The 19,228-nt window shown below is 47.9% G+C and overlaps 1 protein-coding gene across 1 annotated transcript in view; it reads left to right on the plus strand.

Annotated features, from left to right (window-relative positions):
- VWA1 (von Willebrand factor A domain containing 1) overlaps positions 1-19,195 on the plus strand; it is a 34,271-nt gene extending 15,076 nt beyond the window's left edge. Inside the window, exons 2-6 of the mRNA XM_035119767.3 lie at positions 1,641-2,204; positions 9,893-10,171; positions 13,503-13,775; positions 15,854-16,123; positions 18,082-19,195. Of these exons, the coding sequence (XP_034975658.3) occupies positions 1,641-2,204; positions 9,893-10,171; positions 13,503-13,775; positions 15,854-16,123; positions 18,082-18,122 (1,427 nt within the window). The 3' untranslated portion in view covers positions 18,123-19,195. The remainder of the gene's footprint in view (positions 1-1,640; positions 2,205-9,892; positions 10,172-13,502; positions 13,776-15,853; positions 16,124-18,081) is intronic.
- Positions 19,196-19,228: the final 33 nt, after the last annotated feature.

Here is a 19,228-nt window from a genome sequence, read left to right on the forward strand (position 1 = left end):
GAATGTGGCCCCCAGCCTATCAGAAGGTTCCCCACCCCTGTTTCAAGGGTGAGAGTTGGAGAGGAGAGAGACCCTGTCAGGAAGTGGACATTTTCACCTGCTTTGCCCCACTCTCTGTCCCTGAGAGCTTTCATGAGGGAAAACTCTTGACGGGACTTTCTGGCTTATTGGGCTGAGGCTTAAAACATTTTCTCTCTCCCAATGCAGTGTCTTGACTCTCTGTTGATGCTACATGGTGTCAGAAGTGAGATATGGCTTGTGGAGGGGCGTGGCCAGGGGAAAGTCTTGAATGGTCAGGCAGAGAGGCCTGGAGGACTACATTCTGCCCCTGGGGCTGGAGCTTCCCCACTCAGAAACAATAACCCCCCCCCAATTAACAGTCGAAGAGTATGTTGTGGCAGGGAAGGAGTTAACATTGCCTAGAGTGGCAATATGTCCAAGGGGGAAAAGGGAGATGGGATGGGGAGCCTGGCTGATTCCCCAAAGGGGGAAGGAAGGACTAGGTCACAGGCAAGGAATCACAGCAGCAGCAAAGCATCCAATCACTACAACTGGGAATGACTTTTTTATTTTTTGCTAAATATATTTTATTTCATTTGATGATGTACATATGTAAGGCAGAGAGAACAATTATAATAAGAGATGAAAATCCAAAGACCAAACCCCCCAAAATATGCACGTATAATAAATGCAGTTTCAACATGGGCTTCGTAATGGAGTCTGAGCAAAGAAATAATAAAGAAGGAATATTTGTGTTATTTGATTGAGTACAGTTTCAGATTTTCCAGACTTGCTACGGGGGCTGCCTTGAAAATGACGCTCTATATGTGATAAAGCAGTCATACTTTAAAAGTGTCTGGAGGTTCCAGTCCTTGTCGAAATCTAAAATTACCGGTATGCATCATTTTCTCCATTATCACTATATTCCAGAGCGAGTGGAAGCTGGGAACGATTTGACCCAAGCAGACCACTTTGCAACACCAATGACTAAAGATTGTATTACATTTTATGCATGAATTGAGGCAACCGGGAACCTCAGATGGATGGATTTTTTTTCAATCCCTAACTGAACTTCAGATTGAGTGGGTGAGGGAAAAATCGAGGCCCAAAATCGAACGTGCAAAATTTAAGATTTGTTGCTCAAACTGGGCAAAGGTCCTGCACATGTTTAGTCATATGTAAGCCCCCTTGATCTCAACAGCTCTTACTCCCTAGTAAGATTAGAGCCTACGTGTAATTTTTTTAATGTCCTGCTTCATTAATTCTCTTATGATTATTTGTAAAATCTTTTTTTTTTAAGTTTTACGTTACAAATTTAAATCCAGTCATTAAACACCAACATTGTCATTTAGGCTTCCCTGAATCCTTTTACTCCCCCTCCACTGTTCCATGGTTACTATTATCCATCTTTTTTCAACTGCTTCACTTATTTTCTCTATTTTTCTTAAATAATCCATTTTTAACTTAATTTTTAGTACACTCAAATCCTACCAAAGTTTTTAGTTGTTTACAGTATTCTCTAAGATACATTGTAAATTTTCCCTATTCCTTCTTAAAGTTCTTCTCTTCCTAGTTTCTGATTTTCCCGGTCAATTTCGTCATTTCTGCCAACATTAATTCTCATCCTGTCCCTGTTCTAGGTCCTCGTCCCATCACTCCAGATTTAGAAGGGGACCTTCTCTTCCTCCTGGACAGCTCTGGTAGCGTCTCTTACTACGAATTCTCCCGGGTCAAGGAGTTCATTGCCGACCTCCTCAGGCCATTTACCTTTAGCCCGCACGATGTCCAGACTGGGGTTGTCCACATCAGCACCATGCCCACGATGGAGTTCCCCTTTGACCGCTACCTCTCCACCGGGGCGGTCCAGCATGCCATTCGCAGCATCCAACAGGTGATGGGCGACACCAACACAGGGAAAGCCCTCTCCTTTGCCAAAGACATGCTTTTCAGTGGGAAGGCCGGAGCGCGGGCTGATGTTCCCAAGGTGATGGTGTGGGTGACGGACGGCTTCTCTACAGATGACATCTCCCAGCCAATGCAGCTCCTGAAGGACATGGGGGTCACGGTTTTCATCGTCAGCACGGGGCGTGGGAACTACTTGGAGCTGTCTGCCGCTGCCAGCCAGCCTCCGGAGAAACACCTGCATTTTGTGGACGTGGACGACCTGACTATCATTACCAAGGACCTGAGAGACTCCATCGCAGGTAATTGGGTAGCATGTCAAAACAAACAAATGCCCAGTCAGATCAGAACTAGATCCGTTGGGTCTTGTCTCTGGCCTGCCCAAGTCCCAGAATGCAGTTCGGCGGAAGTCCCAGTACATTGTGGGTATTAAATTAACACATACACAAAGCCTTTATTGCTTTCACTCTGGACATTTTCCCCACAGCTGCAGGCAGTTCTTGGGGCTGCTAATGGTTTGGAAACTCACGAGGGTTACTATGGGGCTGGGAAAGCTTCCACCCATTCCTTGGCAACTTTGCGCTCCTAACCATCTTAGGGGATGGTTTTTATTTCATGTATTTTTATTATTTTTTTAAAGTCCCCTCTGCATCTTGAACAGTTGCTTAGCACTAAAGTCTTTCCTCAATCTTGTTTTGCTCCACAGCAAATTCATTTTGCCAGGAATAATAATAATAATAATAATAATAATAATAATAATAATAATAATAATAATATACCCCTCCCATCTGGCTGGGTTTCCACAGCCACTCTGAGCGGCTCCCAACAGAATATTGATGATGATGATGATGATGAAACGACAAAACATCAAACATTAAAAACTTCCCTAAACAGGCCTGCCTTCAGATGTCTTCTAAAAGTCAGGCCAACGTAGGTCTTTCAGAACTGGTGTTATATGGTCCTGGCGGCCACTCCGTCACCAGTTTAGCTGCCTCATTCTGGATTAATTGCAGTTTCTGGGTCACCTTCAAAGGTAGTCCCACATAGAGCGCATTGCAGTAGTCCAAGCGGGAGATAACTAGAGCATGCACCACTATGGCAAGACCGTGCGCAGGCAGGTAGGGTCTCAGCCAGCGACCAAATGAAGCTGGTAGACAGCTGCCCTGGACATAGAATTTACCTGCACCTCCAAGGAAAGCTGTGAGTCAGTCATGGGCCAATCGGAGCCCACTAATCTTTGCCTCTCCAACCATGTCACTGGGTGATATGATGTCACTGGTTGATGGCAGCCAATGTGACATCAGCTGATGGGCAGGGCTCACTCCTGCTTGACCAGCAAGTTTGGACTCTCCGCTCATCAGCTGGGGAGTGGAGGGTCTAAATCCTGCTGGGTGCTGTAGGAAAAGCACTTGGGAGTTAGACCCTCCATCCGCCCCTTGGGTCAAGTTTAACAGTTGAGCAGGAGGGCCCACTGATCAGTCAATAAGCGAACATCATGTGGCCCTCCAAGTCTCCCTCTCTGGCCCTCACCTCCAGTATGTTTGTTTGGCTTTCATGAGTGTCCCAGAACTCTGCTCTTTCTTGCTTTCAAAGCACTTATAAACCGTTCGAGATTTAAACGTCTCTTGGCAGTGTACAGCATAAAAAGAAGGAACGACGTCGTTAACACAGAATGACAGCAAAAATACCAGCCAAGTAAAATCATATAAGAATAAAATGAATTGCAATTTAAAAGGAATGCATGTTTGGATGTAGGATAAAGACGGAGGGAGGGTATTAGTCTGTATGAAAAGCAGTTTAGTGCCCAAAGGTAATACAGTATTCAGATATGTTGCTCCTGTCGCTCCCCCTTGGATGGAGAAAGGTTCCAGGAGACTGTTCTCTGTTCTCTGTCCATTCAACCACCCTGTTCAAGAATATAAAGAAAGGTCAAGCCTTGGGAGGTTAACCATCTCCACTGCCATGGAAACCTCTGTGGCCCTTGACTCCTTTACAGCACATGGATGTGGCCTTCAGAGCAATGGGGGGGGCTTCCATTTTTCACCCCAAGGCCATTCCCCATCTTGCACCCACTGGCACCCATCAGGACTCCTCTGAGCAGATAAAGCCGTCCTCGCCAAACTGGTGCCCTCCAATGTTTGGGGCTGCAGGTCCTGTTTGGCTGGCTGGGACTGGCAGGAGTTGTCTCCTGAACCCCCTGGAGGGCACCAGGTTGGCGAAGGCTGCTGCAAAGCCACAGATCAGAATGATGACCAGCTTCTGAGCTGTGGGGCTGGGAGGGCGTCTGAACCACCCAGACTTGGTTGCCTGGGAGGACGCCCATAAGTTGCACTATGATATCATAGGAGGCCTTTTTTTTTTTCAAAGGCCCCCTTTGTCGAGAGGTACAAGGCGGGCATTGTTCCGTCGAGCTGGGCTGGTTTCTCCTTGAATTCCCTGCATCTGCCAGCAGCTGGTTGGCATTGCCCGCAGGGCTGGCTCAGCTCAAGCCAAAGCAATGCTTCCTAGCTGTCCATCCCTCCCTGCCCCGCCTCCGTCGACTCCCTTAACCTGGAAGAGGCAGAAAGGAAGAATTCTCCTCGGCTGTATGTGATCTGTGCAATGCAGAAAGGGCAGCTTGTGCTTTTCAGAGATAGAAACACGCGTCGCCACAGGATTTTGGCCTTCAATCAGAGCTGGATTTCGGAGAGCACAACCAGTTTGCCCATACTGGGTGCTGAGCTCAGATGGTGCCACAACAATGACAACAACGGAAGGCGAGAGGCCAGGGGGCACCAAATTTTGGCATTGCACAGTGAGCTGCTGAAATTTTCAAGCCCAAACTCTGTCACTGCTTCCATTCCAGGGTGCGGGATTCCCCCAATACTTTCTGTTCTCTGTTTGCTGTCCCACAGGTGCAAAGAAAAAGAGGGAATGACAGGGAAGGCATAGAATTCAGAGGATTGTTGAATTCACAGGCTGGGATTTCTTTATTTATTTTATTTTATTGAGAGCTGGGTAATAGTGGCCTTTGGGGCTGATAGGACGGAAGGCAGGGAACATGACAGTAGGTGGCGCCAGAGCCAATAAAAGGCAGAGCCTACTGATTCCAGTGTTGTCCCTCTCATCCTCTTCCCTGCTGAGTTCCACAAGGTGCAACACTGAGACTGGACAACCTCTTGGACTGGTTGTAAGAAAGCAAGCAGGTGGGGGCTGGCTTGGTGGTGCAGAACCTTTCTCAGCCTGAGGGCCACATCTCCTTCCAGGGGCCACAAGCCATTATGTGGAGGGCCAGAGGCAAAAGTGGGCGAAGCAACCAATATTGCAGCTGTCAGTCAGTCTGAACTAGGTGCCCTTGACGTGGTATTAGATCAGATCCACGCCATAGATTTAAAGCCCGTTCATTGAAAGCATGTGACTTCTCCCAAAGACTCCTGGGAACTGGATTCTGGGGATTGGAGCTCCAGGCATTTGCAGGTTTCTAAAGGAGCCATTTCCTCAGCTCGTGAAGATTGGCTGCAAGCCGGCAAGCAGGCTGCTCACGTTGTATCCAGGGCGCCTGCCAAGGTTTGATCACCAAGTTGACAGGGAGGCAGGGCGTGTTTCATGGTGAGAATGAGGTGCAGCAGGAAGGCACGGCCTGAGGTTCACATGCCATGCCTATCACACGCTTGACAACCTGGATTCCCTCCCCCCCACACACACACACTTGTAGCTGCTTCTTCTCAGGCTGAGTGATGTGACCTTTCTGCCCTGGGGCTGTCCATGTCCGCAGCAACAGACCGGGCCGAGCGAGCACAGACGGCAACAGTGCAATCTCTGCCCCCCTTCCTTTTATAGCAGGGGAGCCCTCTTCATCCTGAGAGCCACCTTCCCTTCTGGGCAACCTTCTGCCAGGGGTGGGGGGATGCCAGGGGGTGGGGCCAGAGGCCAAAGTGGGCGGAGCAAGAAATGCAAACGTTGATTTTAAAAACATGGTAAACTAGTTTCTACACACACGGTCCTTCACTCCTCCTTATCCTTCAGCCAGGCAAACAAGGGACAGGATCAGAGTTCCAGCCAGGAGAAAACACTCAAGGAAGTTGTAAAGCCTGTCTGGTGAGGGGGTGTGGCCAGGGAAATGGGGTGTGGCATGGAGGGGGAGGCGTGGCTGGTGAGGAGGCATGGCCTGGGTCAGTATTAACTCAGCAGCAAGAGGGAAGGAGTCTAAAAGCCACATAGAATGTCGAGAAGTTCGGGTTTTTAAGAGATGCTTTGGAAACAGCTACTTCAGGGGGGGGGGGGGGAGCTGCTCACCAGCTCAAAGAGGAGAAGCAGCACAAGAGAGCTTTAAGACAATGAGGGTTTGAAGCAGAAAGAGAGGGAACGCTATCAGGCAGAGGTGGTGAACCTCAGTCTGAGGGGCCAAATCCGGCCATCGGGACTCTTCCCCAAGCCACAAACTTCACTGGCCTGGCTCAGCACCCTCCTTGGGTGTTTTCGCTTAGCTGGAATGCGTGCTTGAGCTCTGATCATGCCTCTTGCTTGTCTGGACAGAGGATAGAGAAGGGTGTGTTTAGAAACTAGCCTGTAAAAACTTACATTCGTCACTCCGCCCCCCCCCCTATTGCCTCTGGTCCCACTTACCACTTCCACACTTTCAGTGCAATTCCCTGACACATCCCTTCCAAAAATAATGGGGGGAAACAGGCAATTTCCCCCCACCCAAAGCATTTTTTTTATTTTTATCTTTTTTGCACAAGAGCACCAAATCCACTTTAACTGAGCAACCTGCATTTATTTGCCTGTAGGCAGTTGCCTCTCATCTGCAAAGTAACCACTTTGTGGGTGTACCCAGTGTAAATTTTCCCATGCTGCAGATGGGAGGACTGAGGCCAAGAGCAAGAAGAGGGACAGGGAGAATCTATGCATCACCTACAGCTAGCTAGTAAGCAATTAAGATCTGGTTTCCAAATCTCAGCTACGGAAATCAATGAAGCTTTCAACGTTCTCAGGTTTGTCAGAGGGCTTGCATCTGCCTGGAAGCTTTGGGCAGGGAGCGACGTGGTCCTGCGTGGTTCTAGCAACCTGGCGGCCCTCTGGGGTAATGTCTGTACAGTTTCAAGCCTGCCAAGCGTGCTGGAGAGATTTCCGTGCCTTGACAGAGCCTGGCTTGGGATGGGCCGGAGCCTGTCTCGGTACAGTAGCGAGCAGAAAACTGGCCAGGCCAAACGCAAGGAGCACACGCCCCCTGGCCTGCCTGCTGCCTGATTTATTTATTTTTAACTGAAGGCAAAGCAGGCTTAAATCTTCCTCCAGACCTGCAGCAAGCTGCTTCCTCCCTCTATCGACTTCCCTCTTTCACTTGACAGCCATCAACAAGCCTAGTTAGGAGCCTGGCAGCTAAGAGGTGTGTGTGGTGGACAGAATATGTCCTTTAAGGGGCACCATAGGGCAGGGGTTTGAAGCATGAAACCGGGTCCCCATTCAGCAGAATAAGAAAGAAGACATCCCACCAGCCACTATGGCAGGGCTGCCTTACAACGTATGGTGTAATAAACATTGCTTTGTTGTATCCAATGCTAGAACTTCTCAAAGTAGACCCATTGAAGTGAATGGACATGCCTAACAGAGGTCCATTCATTCAAATGGGTCTACACTGAATGGAACATAGTTGGAGACATCCCATCACCACCTAAAACAGGGACAGGGGACCTTTTTCACCCCCGCGGGTCAGATCCTTTTCTCTCCCACCCCACTTCTCAAGGGCCGAGTATCACTGGTGGGCTGAGCTGCCCACCTGTCAATTAGCTGGTGTCGCACAGATGTCAGCTGACCTTTTCGGTACATTAAAGTCTGGTTCGCTGGACTCTCCTGGTGTCACCCTCATAACCAGGAAGGGATTTAATCTGGGGTCTTGCTTGGGTTCATGCAATTTAATAGGAGACAAGGATGAACATCTGGCCGTTCACTCCAGGAGTTGGAAACATCTAACCCGCCAGATGTTGCTGAGCTGCTGTTCCCCATCAGCCCCTGCTAGCATGGTCCAAGGCCAGAGGGATGCTGGGAGTTGGAGTCCAGGAACATCTGGAGGACCACAGGCTCCCCAACCCTATCCTAGACCCAAGACTGAAATGCAGTGATTTAGGAGTAGCTCACAGCCCGACCCGAGAATAGTCCCTAAAATACAATTCTCGGGCTCAAGTTTGAGATCTGCAAAGCCTGCCCCCTGGAATGTCCCCAGGTGTTTATTTATTTTTATTTCATTTATTGAATTTGTGTATTAGGCATTCTCTCCCTAATAAGAAGGGAAGAGACCCACCAATTTCTAACCATCAAATTGCTCACACTAATGTAGCTGATGTGGTCTCTGCTTCCACCTGCTGGTCTTTGGGGAGAGATGCAGAGAGCAGAAACACATTGGGCGGGGGGGGGTTGACTCACCTGAACCTCTCCTCCTTAATAAGTACTTTTAATCGAAACATAATATAAAGTTGTGGGGCTGTCTGCAGTACTAGTCCTATTCAGAGCAGACCTAATGAAGTTCATTGCTATATAGGGGTCTGGAAATTTAACTGAATTGGTTTCTTTAATGCAGCGGGTCTCCAACTTTTTCTTTCTCTGGGTCACACTTTAAGAATAAAAATTTGCTCACGCCACAACACCAACATTTTCATTGATAGGAAATACAAAAAGAAACAACTCCTAGCAGTGCTTGATTTATAACAGAATACAATTACAGTACTTTACAATATGATCATGGGACATCCATAAAGTATAAAGCAGGCATCCCCAAACTTTGGCCCTCCAGATGTTTTGGACTACAATTCCCATCTTCCCCGACCACTGCTCCTGTTAGCTAGGGAACATGGGAGTTGTGGGCCAAAACATCTGGAGGGCTGCAGTTTGGGGATGCCTGGTATAAAGCAATGCAGTTACATAAGAACACAAATCATTCCCAAAGTATAATTATAAACGAGCCTCTTACATGTGCACTTTAGTATGTATACAAACTCAAGGAGAGGTGTGAGCTTGCTTTTGCTGGGTAATTTCATTTATATTAGGTCTAATTTGAGACAAACTCATCTCCTCATCAACACAAGGAAACCTTTCTCTTCTCTGATCTTCATAATAATAGTAATAAGAATAATAATTTATTCATTATATGCCACCCACCTGACTGTTGCCCCAGCTGCACTCTGTGCAGCTTCCAACAAATTATAAACCAAAGTAAAACATTAAACCTTAAAAACTTCCCAGATGTCTTCTAAAAGTCAGATTGTTGCTTATTTCCTTGATACCTGTCAGAGTTTGAAAATCCCTGTTCACAACACTATGTCGTGGAGAACTGCAGAAGAATAGCCCAATGCTCTTGAAGAGAGGTGTGGGTACTGTTTCTGGTTGTAAATCCAAACAAGATAATTTTGATACTATAGTATCAGTGTAGTAACCCTGAAATGTTTAAATGTTTCTTCGATGGTCCTTCAATTTTCCCACTACACTTTCCATCCTTTCCTGCCACACCCTTTGAGAACCACTGCTTTAATGGCACAGTTAATTGGTTGAACAATGGTGGCTGGGAGGAGCAAGTCGGTTTTCTTTTGCCCAGTTGTCCAATCACATTATTTCAATACTCTCCTGTTGATTTTCATTTGTCACATTTTACCGCTTGTTTTGAGGCTGCTTCGTTTCCTTGTTTGCCATGAATTTCCCTTGCTTTCGTAGCTGATTTTTACGTGCACTGTTGCTTTTCGTACTAAAGAAGATGCCGTACTTAATTGTGTTTCACGAAATGTAGAAACCCTCTGATATTTTGGGGTGTTTGCTATTTATTTAAGATACCTTATAGCCTATGTTGCAAACCGCTCAGAGTTTTGATTAAACAGAAGCGGTGTGTAAATCGTCTAGATAGCCAAATAAATCATTTCATGGACATGTCTAACCCAGAGAAACTGGAATGGATATATTCACCCTTCCCTACCTAAGGAAAAAAACATCAATCAGTGAATCACCGTGCCTTTCTCCACTCCAGGTGTCATCCAGGCCAAGCGTCTACGTGCGACGGATATCTCAACAAGCAGCTTCCGCCTCCTTTGGCCCAAGTTTTTGACCCGGGAGACGGGCTATTACGTCCTGGAGTACGCCCCGACCGGAGACCCCAGGCGGAAACTGACCAAGCAGCTGACAGGTGACCACACCAGCTTCCTGGTGAGCAACCTGGTGCCCCAAACCATGTACGAGGTCGCCCTCATTCCCGAGTCCAACGAGAGATACATGCCACCCCAAACCACCAGGGTCACCACCTTGGAAGGTAAGACAAAGAAGGTCTGGCACAATGGAAAGCCATCCTAAGTGAGAGGCAGAAGCTCTCTGGCCATTTTGAATGCTTTGCTCCTTGTTCTCCTGCCTGTCTTCATTGTGGTCGTGCAGTGTGGCGTAATGGTTAGAGCAGTGATTCCCAACCTTTTTTTGGGGCCTAAGCACCTCTAAAATCCTGATACACCCCCCCTCCCCGGTGATATATAATTCTTATTATTCAAAAAAGTGAAGTCCTGTTCATGTGGAGGGAGCCTAAAAGGCCATTAACTGTAAATAACTCATTCTTGAATTAAAGGTAAAGGGCCCCCTGACCATTAGGTCCAGTCGTGACCGACTCTGGGGTTGCGTGCTCAACTCGCATTATTGGCCGTGGAAGCTGGCATATAGCTTCCAGGTCATGTGGCCAGCATGACAAAGCCGCTTCTGGCAAACCAGAGCAGCACATGGAAACGCCGTTTACCTTCCCGCTGTAGCGGTTCCTATTTATCTACTTGCATTTTGACGTGCTTTCGAACTGCTAGGTTGGCAGGAGCTGGGACCAAGCAACGGGAGCTCACCCCGTCACAGGGATTCGAACCGCCAACCTTTCTGATCAGCAAGCCCTAGGCTCAGTGGTTTAACCACAGCGCCACCTGGGTCCCTATTCTTGAATTGCCCCCCCACAAAAATCAAATTGCCCCCCTACAGGGCATGCGCCCCACATTGGGAACCATGGGTATGAGTGTTTGGCTAGGGCCTGGGAGACGCAAGTTCTGATCCCAACTCAGCCACAAAGCTTGCTGGTCACTGTCTCTGGGCCTAGCCTACCTCACCTTTGTACAGTAGGCTGGTTCCCACACACACAGAGACCCCTTTCTATCCTCTGTCCAGGCAGCCAGCCATTACCTCCTATCCCTGAACTATGCAAGCTGGTCTTTTGAAGAACAAATGCTTAAGAACTGGTGCCCATGTTTGATTCCGTTCCCTTTTCCCTTGCTTGACAGTTGTGGTTGTTGTTTAGGTAGTTAGTCTGCAGGAAGGGACTTCCTCGTTTTAATTGCATGTCAGCTAGGGCTGCCATATTTCAAGAAGTAAAACAAAATCCAGGCACAGTTGTTCAGCTTTTCTAAACAATCATCCAAAGTTGTTCAGCTGTTTTTGGGCGACCGGCAGCAGGGGATGGCAGGGTGGCGAGCGGGCTTCTGAAATCTGGGAGACGACAAGGAAGCAATCGCTGCACCCTGCTTCCACCGGGGAACGGATGGAATCCCAGGCATTTGCTATTAAATTAAAAATCCCACCCCCGGCACCAATTTTGCCCCCACCCCAGAAATTACTGGAATTTTCCAGTTTATATGGCGAGCCTATGTAAGCCAGTCTGAGAGCCTTTTTGGCTGAGGCACAGGGTTCAAATGCTGTGAAAAAAATAGTAATGAATAAAATAAATTGTCAGAGTTCAAGGATACATTCTAGCCAGGTAAAAATTCTCAAGTAGGGGCAAAGGAGGATCAGTGAAGGTGTTCGGTCCGGGGATATTTTCAAGGGCTACTTAGAGAAGCCTGGTAGGACACATTTGGCTTCCAGGCATGAGGTTTCTTCCTGCCTGCCCGAAAACTAGATGGTCACATTATCTGATTGGAAATAAGCCCCTTCCAATGTTCCTATGGGATTTTTTTTTTTAAAAAAAAAAAGCTTCAATCCAGCCTCCCCAAGGTTTGCTGACACACACAATAGATGTGGGAGTGATTGGTCATTTCTTCCTTTCATGCGCTGCAATGACAGCTCCAGGATTTTAAGGGCCAAGAAATAATTACCTCTACTTCTACCAGGATAAGCAAGTTTTCATGTCAGGCACCTAATTCTGGCCATTGGTGAAACTCCTCTCAGAAGGAGGGGGAGAAACCAGGAAGCAGGTGGTGAGATGAGGTTTGGCACGGCTCAATCTCTGCATTGTGTTGGAAACTACTCTTGAGGGAGTTATTATGGAATGCTAGGGCCATTCGACTTTGGAGCAGCTCTTACACTTTGTTCGCTTATGTCACAGCTGGGATAGATAAAAGGAAGGACTTCTTCATGCAGCCAAGAGCCTAAGTATGGAATTTGCTCCCATGAGAGGCAGTGAAGGCCAATAACTTTTGGATGGCATTAAAAGAGGGATAGAGAAATCCCTGGAGGAGGAGAAAGCTGTTGGGGACAGCCAGCCACAATGGCTATGATCTGCCTCAACTTTCATTTATACCTAGTTTGGGAAATAAGTTAATAATAATAATAATAATTTAATTAATCATACCCCAGGTTTTAATTAATCATACCCTGGTTTTCCCCAGCCACTCTGGGGCAGCTTCCAACATGTATAAACACATAATTAAACATCAAACATTGAAAACCCTCTCGATACAGGGCTGCCTTCAAGTGTCTTCTGAAAGTTGTGTAGTTCTTAATCTCTTTGACATCTGATGGGAGGGCGTTCCACAGGGAGAGTGCCACTACCAAGAAGGCAACTGCTGAAAAGTTGTCACAGGAACCCCAAAATCAGGCATCCTTGCTGCGGGTTCATATTCTACGCTGTCATAGATTCCCTGAATTCTTCGCTCCTAGAAGCTGTCGGCATGCAGCAGTGGCCACACCCCAGGAAATGGCTTTGAATGGCCGGCTAAACCAGATGAGGGCACCCTATGGGTCTTTGTTAGAGATCTTGCCTGTCTGAGAAGACAGGCTCTGGGGGATTGAGCAGACAAGACCAGTATTGGGTCCAACGGTCAAGAAGGCGTTTTCTGCACATGCTGTAGAGGGAAGTGAGGGGCAGATGGGGCTCGTCAATGTGGGAAGGGAGCCCATCTAGGAGAAGGAAGACTCGGGTTCTAAACCTCCACTTCACAGATCAGAACTAAGGAGCAGTTGATAGGTTTATAGTCCTTTTATTGCAGCATCATGTTGCGAGCACAAATACACAGCTCTCCGCAAGGAGGGCAGTTGGGTAGTCGAATGCTCCTTCTGACTTCCGCAGCATTTTGGGCGCCAACCGGAAGTTCCTCCCTCCCTCTGACTCCTTTGCTCTCCGATGCGTTCGGACCACCAAGTCCCCCATGCTCTCAAGAGATGTCTCAACTAGCTGCCCCCTCCCTTCCGGTTCTGTCGTCATTATCTCATAACTGGGTAACTCCTCTCTAAGCTGTTCATCTTCTGTCTCTCTCTCTGCTTCTGAACACACTGTGGACAAGGAGGGCGACTCTTTTCCCTCCAGCTTTCCATTGGAGAGAAGCTGGTCTTCATTCCCCAGTCCTCGTCTTCAGACCATTCCCTGACAGTGCCTCCTTTTCAATCTGTCTACCTTTTCTCCACAGAGCCCATCAGCCCAGCAAGAGTCCTCATCTCAGATTCCAGGCCCCACAGCATCCGGGTCAGCTGGGCCCCCACCCCGGACAGCGTGTCCGCCTATCAGGTCCTGTACGGGCCCCTGCCTGGGAACGCAGTCAAGCTGGTAGAGGTCGATGGGAGCCTCAACTCCACCATCTTGGATGACCTGACTGCCAACACCACCTACTTGGTGACTGTGTCTGCCATTTACAAATCGGGCAAGGAGAAAGCGCTCTCAGCCAAGGCATGCACGGCAGAAGGTGAGGAGGTATCCATGCCCTCCACAGGGACAAAATTTGGAGACAGGGGAGAAGGGTAGTGCTGACGAATTAAACTGGTGGCACAGATGCATTTTCTACATGCTCAGAGGCCCCAAACCAAAGAGAATGTGTCTCAAGATGCTGAAGAAATGTGGATTTTCCCCTTTCCAAAATAGCCCAACGTGTTCTGTTTAATATGTGGCCGCCAAGGCCATATAACACTGGTCCTGAAAGACCTACATTGGCTCCCAGTACGTTTCTGAGCACAATTCAAAGTGCTGGTGCTGACCTTTAAAGCCCTGAACGGCCTCAGTCCAGTATACCTGAAGGAGCGTCTCCACCCCCATCGTTCTGCCGGACACTGAGGTCCAGCTCCAAGGGCCTTCTGGCGGTTCCCTCACTGCGAGAAGGGAGGTTACAGGGAACAAGGCAGAGGGCCTTCTCAGTAGTGGTGTCCGCCCTGTGGAACGCCCTCCCATCAGATGTCAAGGAAATAAACAGCTATCTGACTTTTAGAAGACATCTGAAGGCAGCCCTGTTTAGGGAAGTTTTTAATGTTTGATCTTTTATCGTGTTTTTAATATTCTGTTGGGAGCCACCCAGAGTGGCTGGGAAACCTAGCCAGATGGGTGGGATATAATATTATTATTATTATTATTATTATTATTATTATTATTATTATTATTAGCTGATTTTTTGCCATGGCAACTCAAAGCAACTTTCAATATTTTACGCGAAAAACAAACACATACATTAAAACCATCCTTTTAAAAATCTAAAAGACAATTCTATTCTTTTTTTAAAAACCCTACTACATTCAAACATCCCATCCATGCAAAAAAGGCCACAGATAGTTAAACACCACCGGCCTGATTAAAAAGGAATGTTTTAGCCTGGTGCCTGTAGATATTTATCAATGGTGCCTGGTGAGGCTCCCTGGGGAGAACATTCCAGAAGCAAGGAGCCACCACCGATAAGGCCCGTTCTTGTGATGCCACCCTCCAGACCTCCCATGAATGGCACACATGAAGAAGGGCGTGAGACAAAGATTGCAGGATCTGGGATGGTTCAGATGGGGAGAAGTGTTCCTTGACTTTATAGGTCAAGGAAACTTATGGGCCGGAAACTAATTGGCAGTCAATGTAGTCAGGCCAAGTTTGAATCATAGAATTGCAGAGTTGGATTGGTGCTATGTGCTCAGACCGCCTTGTCCAGTGAGCAACTTGGCTGCTGAATTCTGCAGCAGCTGCAGTTTCCGAATCGTATTCAGAGGCAGCCCCACGGCTAATAGCCACATAATAGTGGTTAAACTGAAAAACAGCCTGCGGAGATCTCTGTTGGCTGTCAGAAACTACCGGTAGCTCCTGGAGGAGGCCTTTAGACACATATTGGCTGAAATGCATCAGGCTACAGTGGTACCTCTACTTACGAATAACTTTACTTACGAATGTTTCTACTTACGAACAGAGCTCCGTCCGCCATCTTGGATGCGGTTTAGATAGGATTTTTTCGACTTATGAATTTTTAGATAGGGTTGCTTCGACTTATGAATTTTTTCTCCCAATAAATTCCTATGGGATTCGACGTACAATTTTTTCGACTTACAAATGTGCGTTTGGAACGCATTAAATTCATAAGTAGAGGTACCACTGTGTTTTCTTTTTAGGGGACACCCCAACATCTTGGGACATGCTCTCTTTGGGTTTCTTTCTTTGGTTTTCTAGAGCACCCCAAAACCTGCAGCCAACATAGTCCAAGGGCCTTTGAGGTGTGTGTATATATACACACACACACACACACACACACAGTATATATTTGGGAGGCTGCGTGGGGATGGAGGGGAAGAGGCTGGTGGTGATGGGGGAAGAAGCCACTTGCTAGCACAGAACTCAACTTAAGATTGGAAGGGAAGAGAGAAAACGCAATTGACAGATTTGCTTGTCCCACGGCAAAATGGGTGTGGCTTACGAGAAGGGGCGGAGCTTTAGGGACCAGGCTGCCAATAGCATAGTTATTTCTGTTGACATTTGCTGATGGAAATGCACTGTCTTCATGCCCTATTTCTTCCCGCTGGGCAGAGAACTCCAAGATAAAGCACCTGCGCTTCGAAGACCTGAGCCCCACCACCGTGAAGGCCTCGTGGGAGCCTGCCGACGGCAGCGTCCTGGGCTACCGGGTGAGGTGCCGGCGGCAGGCCGGCTCTTCGACCCTCCTCAGCGTCTCGCCGCAGATCCACAGCGTGCTGCTGTCGGACCTGGCGGAGGGCAGCACCAACAAAGTGTGCGTCAAGCCCGTGTACAGGAACCAGCAAGGGAAAGGCGTGTGCCGGATGGTCCACAAGCAGCCGGGTAAGCCGTGGGGAGACTGCGACGCCCTCCAACGTGGATGGCCTTGCCTTAGATAAGATGGGTCCATGGAGAAGAATGGCAGCATCTACTAGTTGTAGATGCCATTGTTGGAGGCAGCCATGCCTCTGATCACCCGTGACTGAGGAGTCACGATTTATTCATTCACCCTGTAAAATTCACACACCCCAATTTGCTTGGAACTTTGTGATATCAGTATATTAGGTTCGATTTTGCATGGAAATGTGCTTAGCTCTAGAGATCCCTATTTACTTAATTTTATTTGGCATCTGTTACTATACTTTGTTGTGGCGCGGGTGGCGCTGTAGGGTAAACCACAGAGCTCTAGGGCTTGCCGATCAGAAGTTCGGTGGTTCGAGTCCCCGCGACGGGGTGAGCTCCCGTTGCTCGGTCCCAGCTCCTGCCCACCTAGCAGTTCAAAAGCACTTCAAAGTGCAAGTAGATAAATAGGAACCGCTACAGCGGGAAGGTAAAGGGCGTTTCCATGTGCTGCTCTGGTTCGCCAGAAGTGGCTTATCATGCTGGCCACATGACCTGGAAGCTGTACGCCGGCTCCCTCGGCCAATAGAGCGAGATGAGCACCGCAACCCCGGAGTCATCCGCGACTGGACCTAATGGTCAGGGGTCCCTTTACTATACTTTGTTGCACACATACATAGGTATAGATCAGGCATAGGCAAACTCCGGCCCTGCTGTGATGGTGGGCTGTTGCTCTCCACAAGTAACGACTCCCAAGCTCCACTTCTGTATATTTACAAGGCTTTATTATACAGATATATACATGACAGAGCTAAAGTTCTCATGTCTGGTCAGTCCGACTCAGAACCTGGAAGTGGCTTTTGTTGGGAACGCCCCCAGCAAAGTCCCTTCAGAATTGCTAGTCTCCTCCTCCGTTCCCTCTGTTCCCTGCGTTTCTCCCCCCCCCTCGCTGTAACAGAGATGGGGCTGTTGCTTCTCCCCCCCCCCCCGAGCTGCTGAGTAGCTGCTCTGGTTCTTTAGCGTTTGACAGCCCTTCCTCCGCATCCTGGAGCCCTTGCACCGCTCTGCTGGGCTCTACTTGGTCTCCACTGACCCCTGGTGGCTCCCTGACACCTCCAGATGTTATGGAACTACAATTCCCATCATCCCTAGCTAACAGGACCAGTGGTCAGGGATGACGGGAACTGTAGTCTCAAAACATCTGGAGGGCCGGAGTTTGCCTATGTCTGGTATAGATATAAATACATGTTTCACAAAGAGAACAAAACAATAAAATTATCAGTAAAATAATAATAATAGTTTTATTATTTATACCCCACCCATCTGGCTGGGTTCCCCAGGCCACTCAGGGAGCCTTCCAGCATATATAATAAAATCTCAAGCATTAAAAACTTCCTGGTACAGGGCTGCCTTCAGGTGTCTTCGAAAAGTTCTGTAGTTCTTTATCTCCTTGACATCCACAGGGAGGGCGCCACCCTAAAAACCATAAAGCAAAAGATATAATAAGCAATGAAGTAAAAACTGATTAAAGGGTACATCTGTATTCTACATAATCTTTAAAGGCTGGTCTAAGCAAAAATGTTCTGGGCAGGCACTGAAAAGAGAACAATGGATGTGCCAGCTTGGCGTCAATAAGCAGGGAGTTCCAGAGTGTGGGTGCTGCCACACTAAAAGACTGATTTCTTACTAAAGTGGGAAAAGTATTACGTGGCACTTGTGATAGTGACAGTTGTAGCTTAACATCTTGAGGGCTACAGGTTGCCTACCCCTGCTCTAGAAGGAAGGCCGGGAGAGCCAAACGACTACCTTTCTTTCTTCATTTTACAAAAGGTTTTGGGCCTGATTGCCTGCCTGTCCCTTTTGCTCGCCCCAGGCGAAAGACCGAATAGCCGTTTTGCATGTTCATCGACTGCCAGAACTACGGTAACCTCCTGTGCTTTCTTCCCCTGTTTCATTTCCAGCTTCGGCAGTGGGAAGCTACAGGCACAGGCAGAGAGCGTGAGCGTTAAGAGACTCGAGGAGCACCTCTGCAGAGCAGAGGGAAAGACTGGAGAAGGAGGAAGGCCGGAGGAACTCGTACGAGGTGGTCACCCTCCCAAGCCTGCTCATGCCCCGCTGAAGCACTCTGGCTCCCCACCCCTGTTGGCAGCCATCTTGCCTACAAGTTCCCAAGCTCTGGTTTGGTGTTCAGAAAAAAGGGCTCCACCTGGAAGATGAGATTCAGCTGCGGGGATGAGCCAAAAAAAAAAGAGACTGGGACTCAGAATTCCTCTTTCCTTACTGTATTCTATTTATTTGTGTTTTAGTATGTGCTGTAGCTGGGGAAGATTGTTACAGGACACCCATCCCCTCCCCTTTAAGCCAACACTTGCTATATGATGTGCTCCTTAACTGATACAGCTGCAATTCAGTCGGAGGCGCGCAGTGTAGAGGTGCGAGGAAGATAAAAATGGATTCCATGAGGACCTAGTTAATGCCAGAGTTAATTAAGGATGGGAGAAGGCATCGTTTTCCATTCCGCCCTGTATTCATTGCAAGCAGCACTGTTTCCCTTCTGCTGCGGTTGGCCTTCCTCCAAACTCTACATCATTCATCTCGCTGTCTGCTGTGCCGAAATTCCGCAACTTTCCTAATTCACGTAATTAATCATTACATAGGTTATGTTGCCGTTACATTATCCCGCTCTGTTCATTTCAGTGCAATGGAAACACAATGCAAATGGGGGAAATGTAATCAATTTCATACAATTTGCGTACTGAAATCAAGCGAATGCCTGATAGTATTCACAGGATCGATTTCCATTCTGGCCATGAGACAGATAAGAAGATGCCAGCCCTCCAAGGCAGATGTAAACCCTCATAGCATGTATTCCATAAGAGCTCTTTGGAGAGGACGACCTGGATTTTCCCCTCCATCGAAAATGTCCCCTTCCTTATTCTTTCTTGCAAGCCAGAAAGCGTTTCACTCTCTTGCACAACTCTTCCATGTGTTGTTTTGCTAATGTGGTAGAGATTGCCTCCCTGTCTCCTTATAATGCATCCCTTTGGAAGTCAGTAAATTAAACAAGAGAACAAACGACCTGTTTGATTTGGAAGGCATTTCCAATTG

The sequence above is a fragment of the Zootoca vivipara genome, chromosome 6, assembly GCF_965207765.1.
Source record: "Zootoca vivipara chromosome 6, rZooViv2.hap1.1, whole genome shotgun sequence".
In the NCBI taxonomy this organism is placed as follows: Eukaryota; Metazoa; Chordata; class Lepidosauria; order Squamata; family Lacertidae; genus Zootoca; species Zootoca vivipara.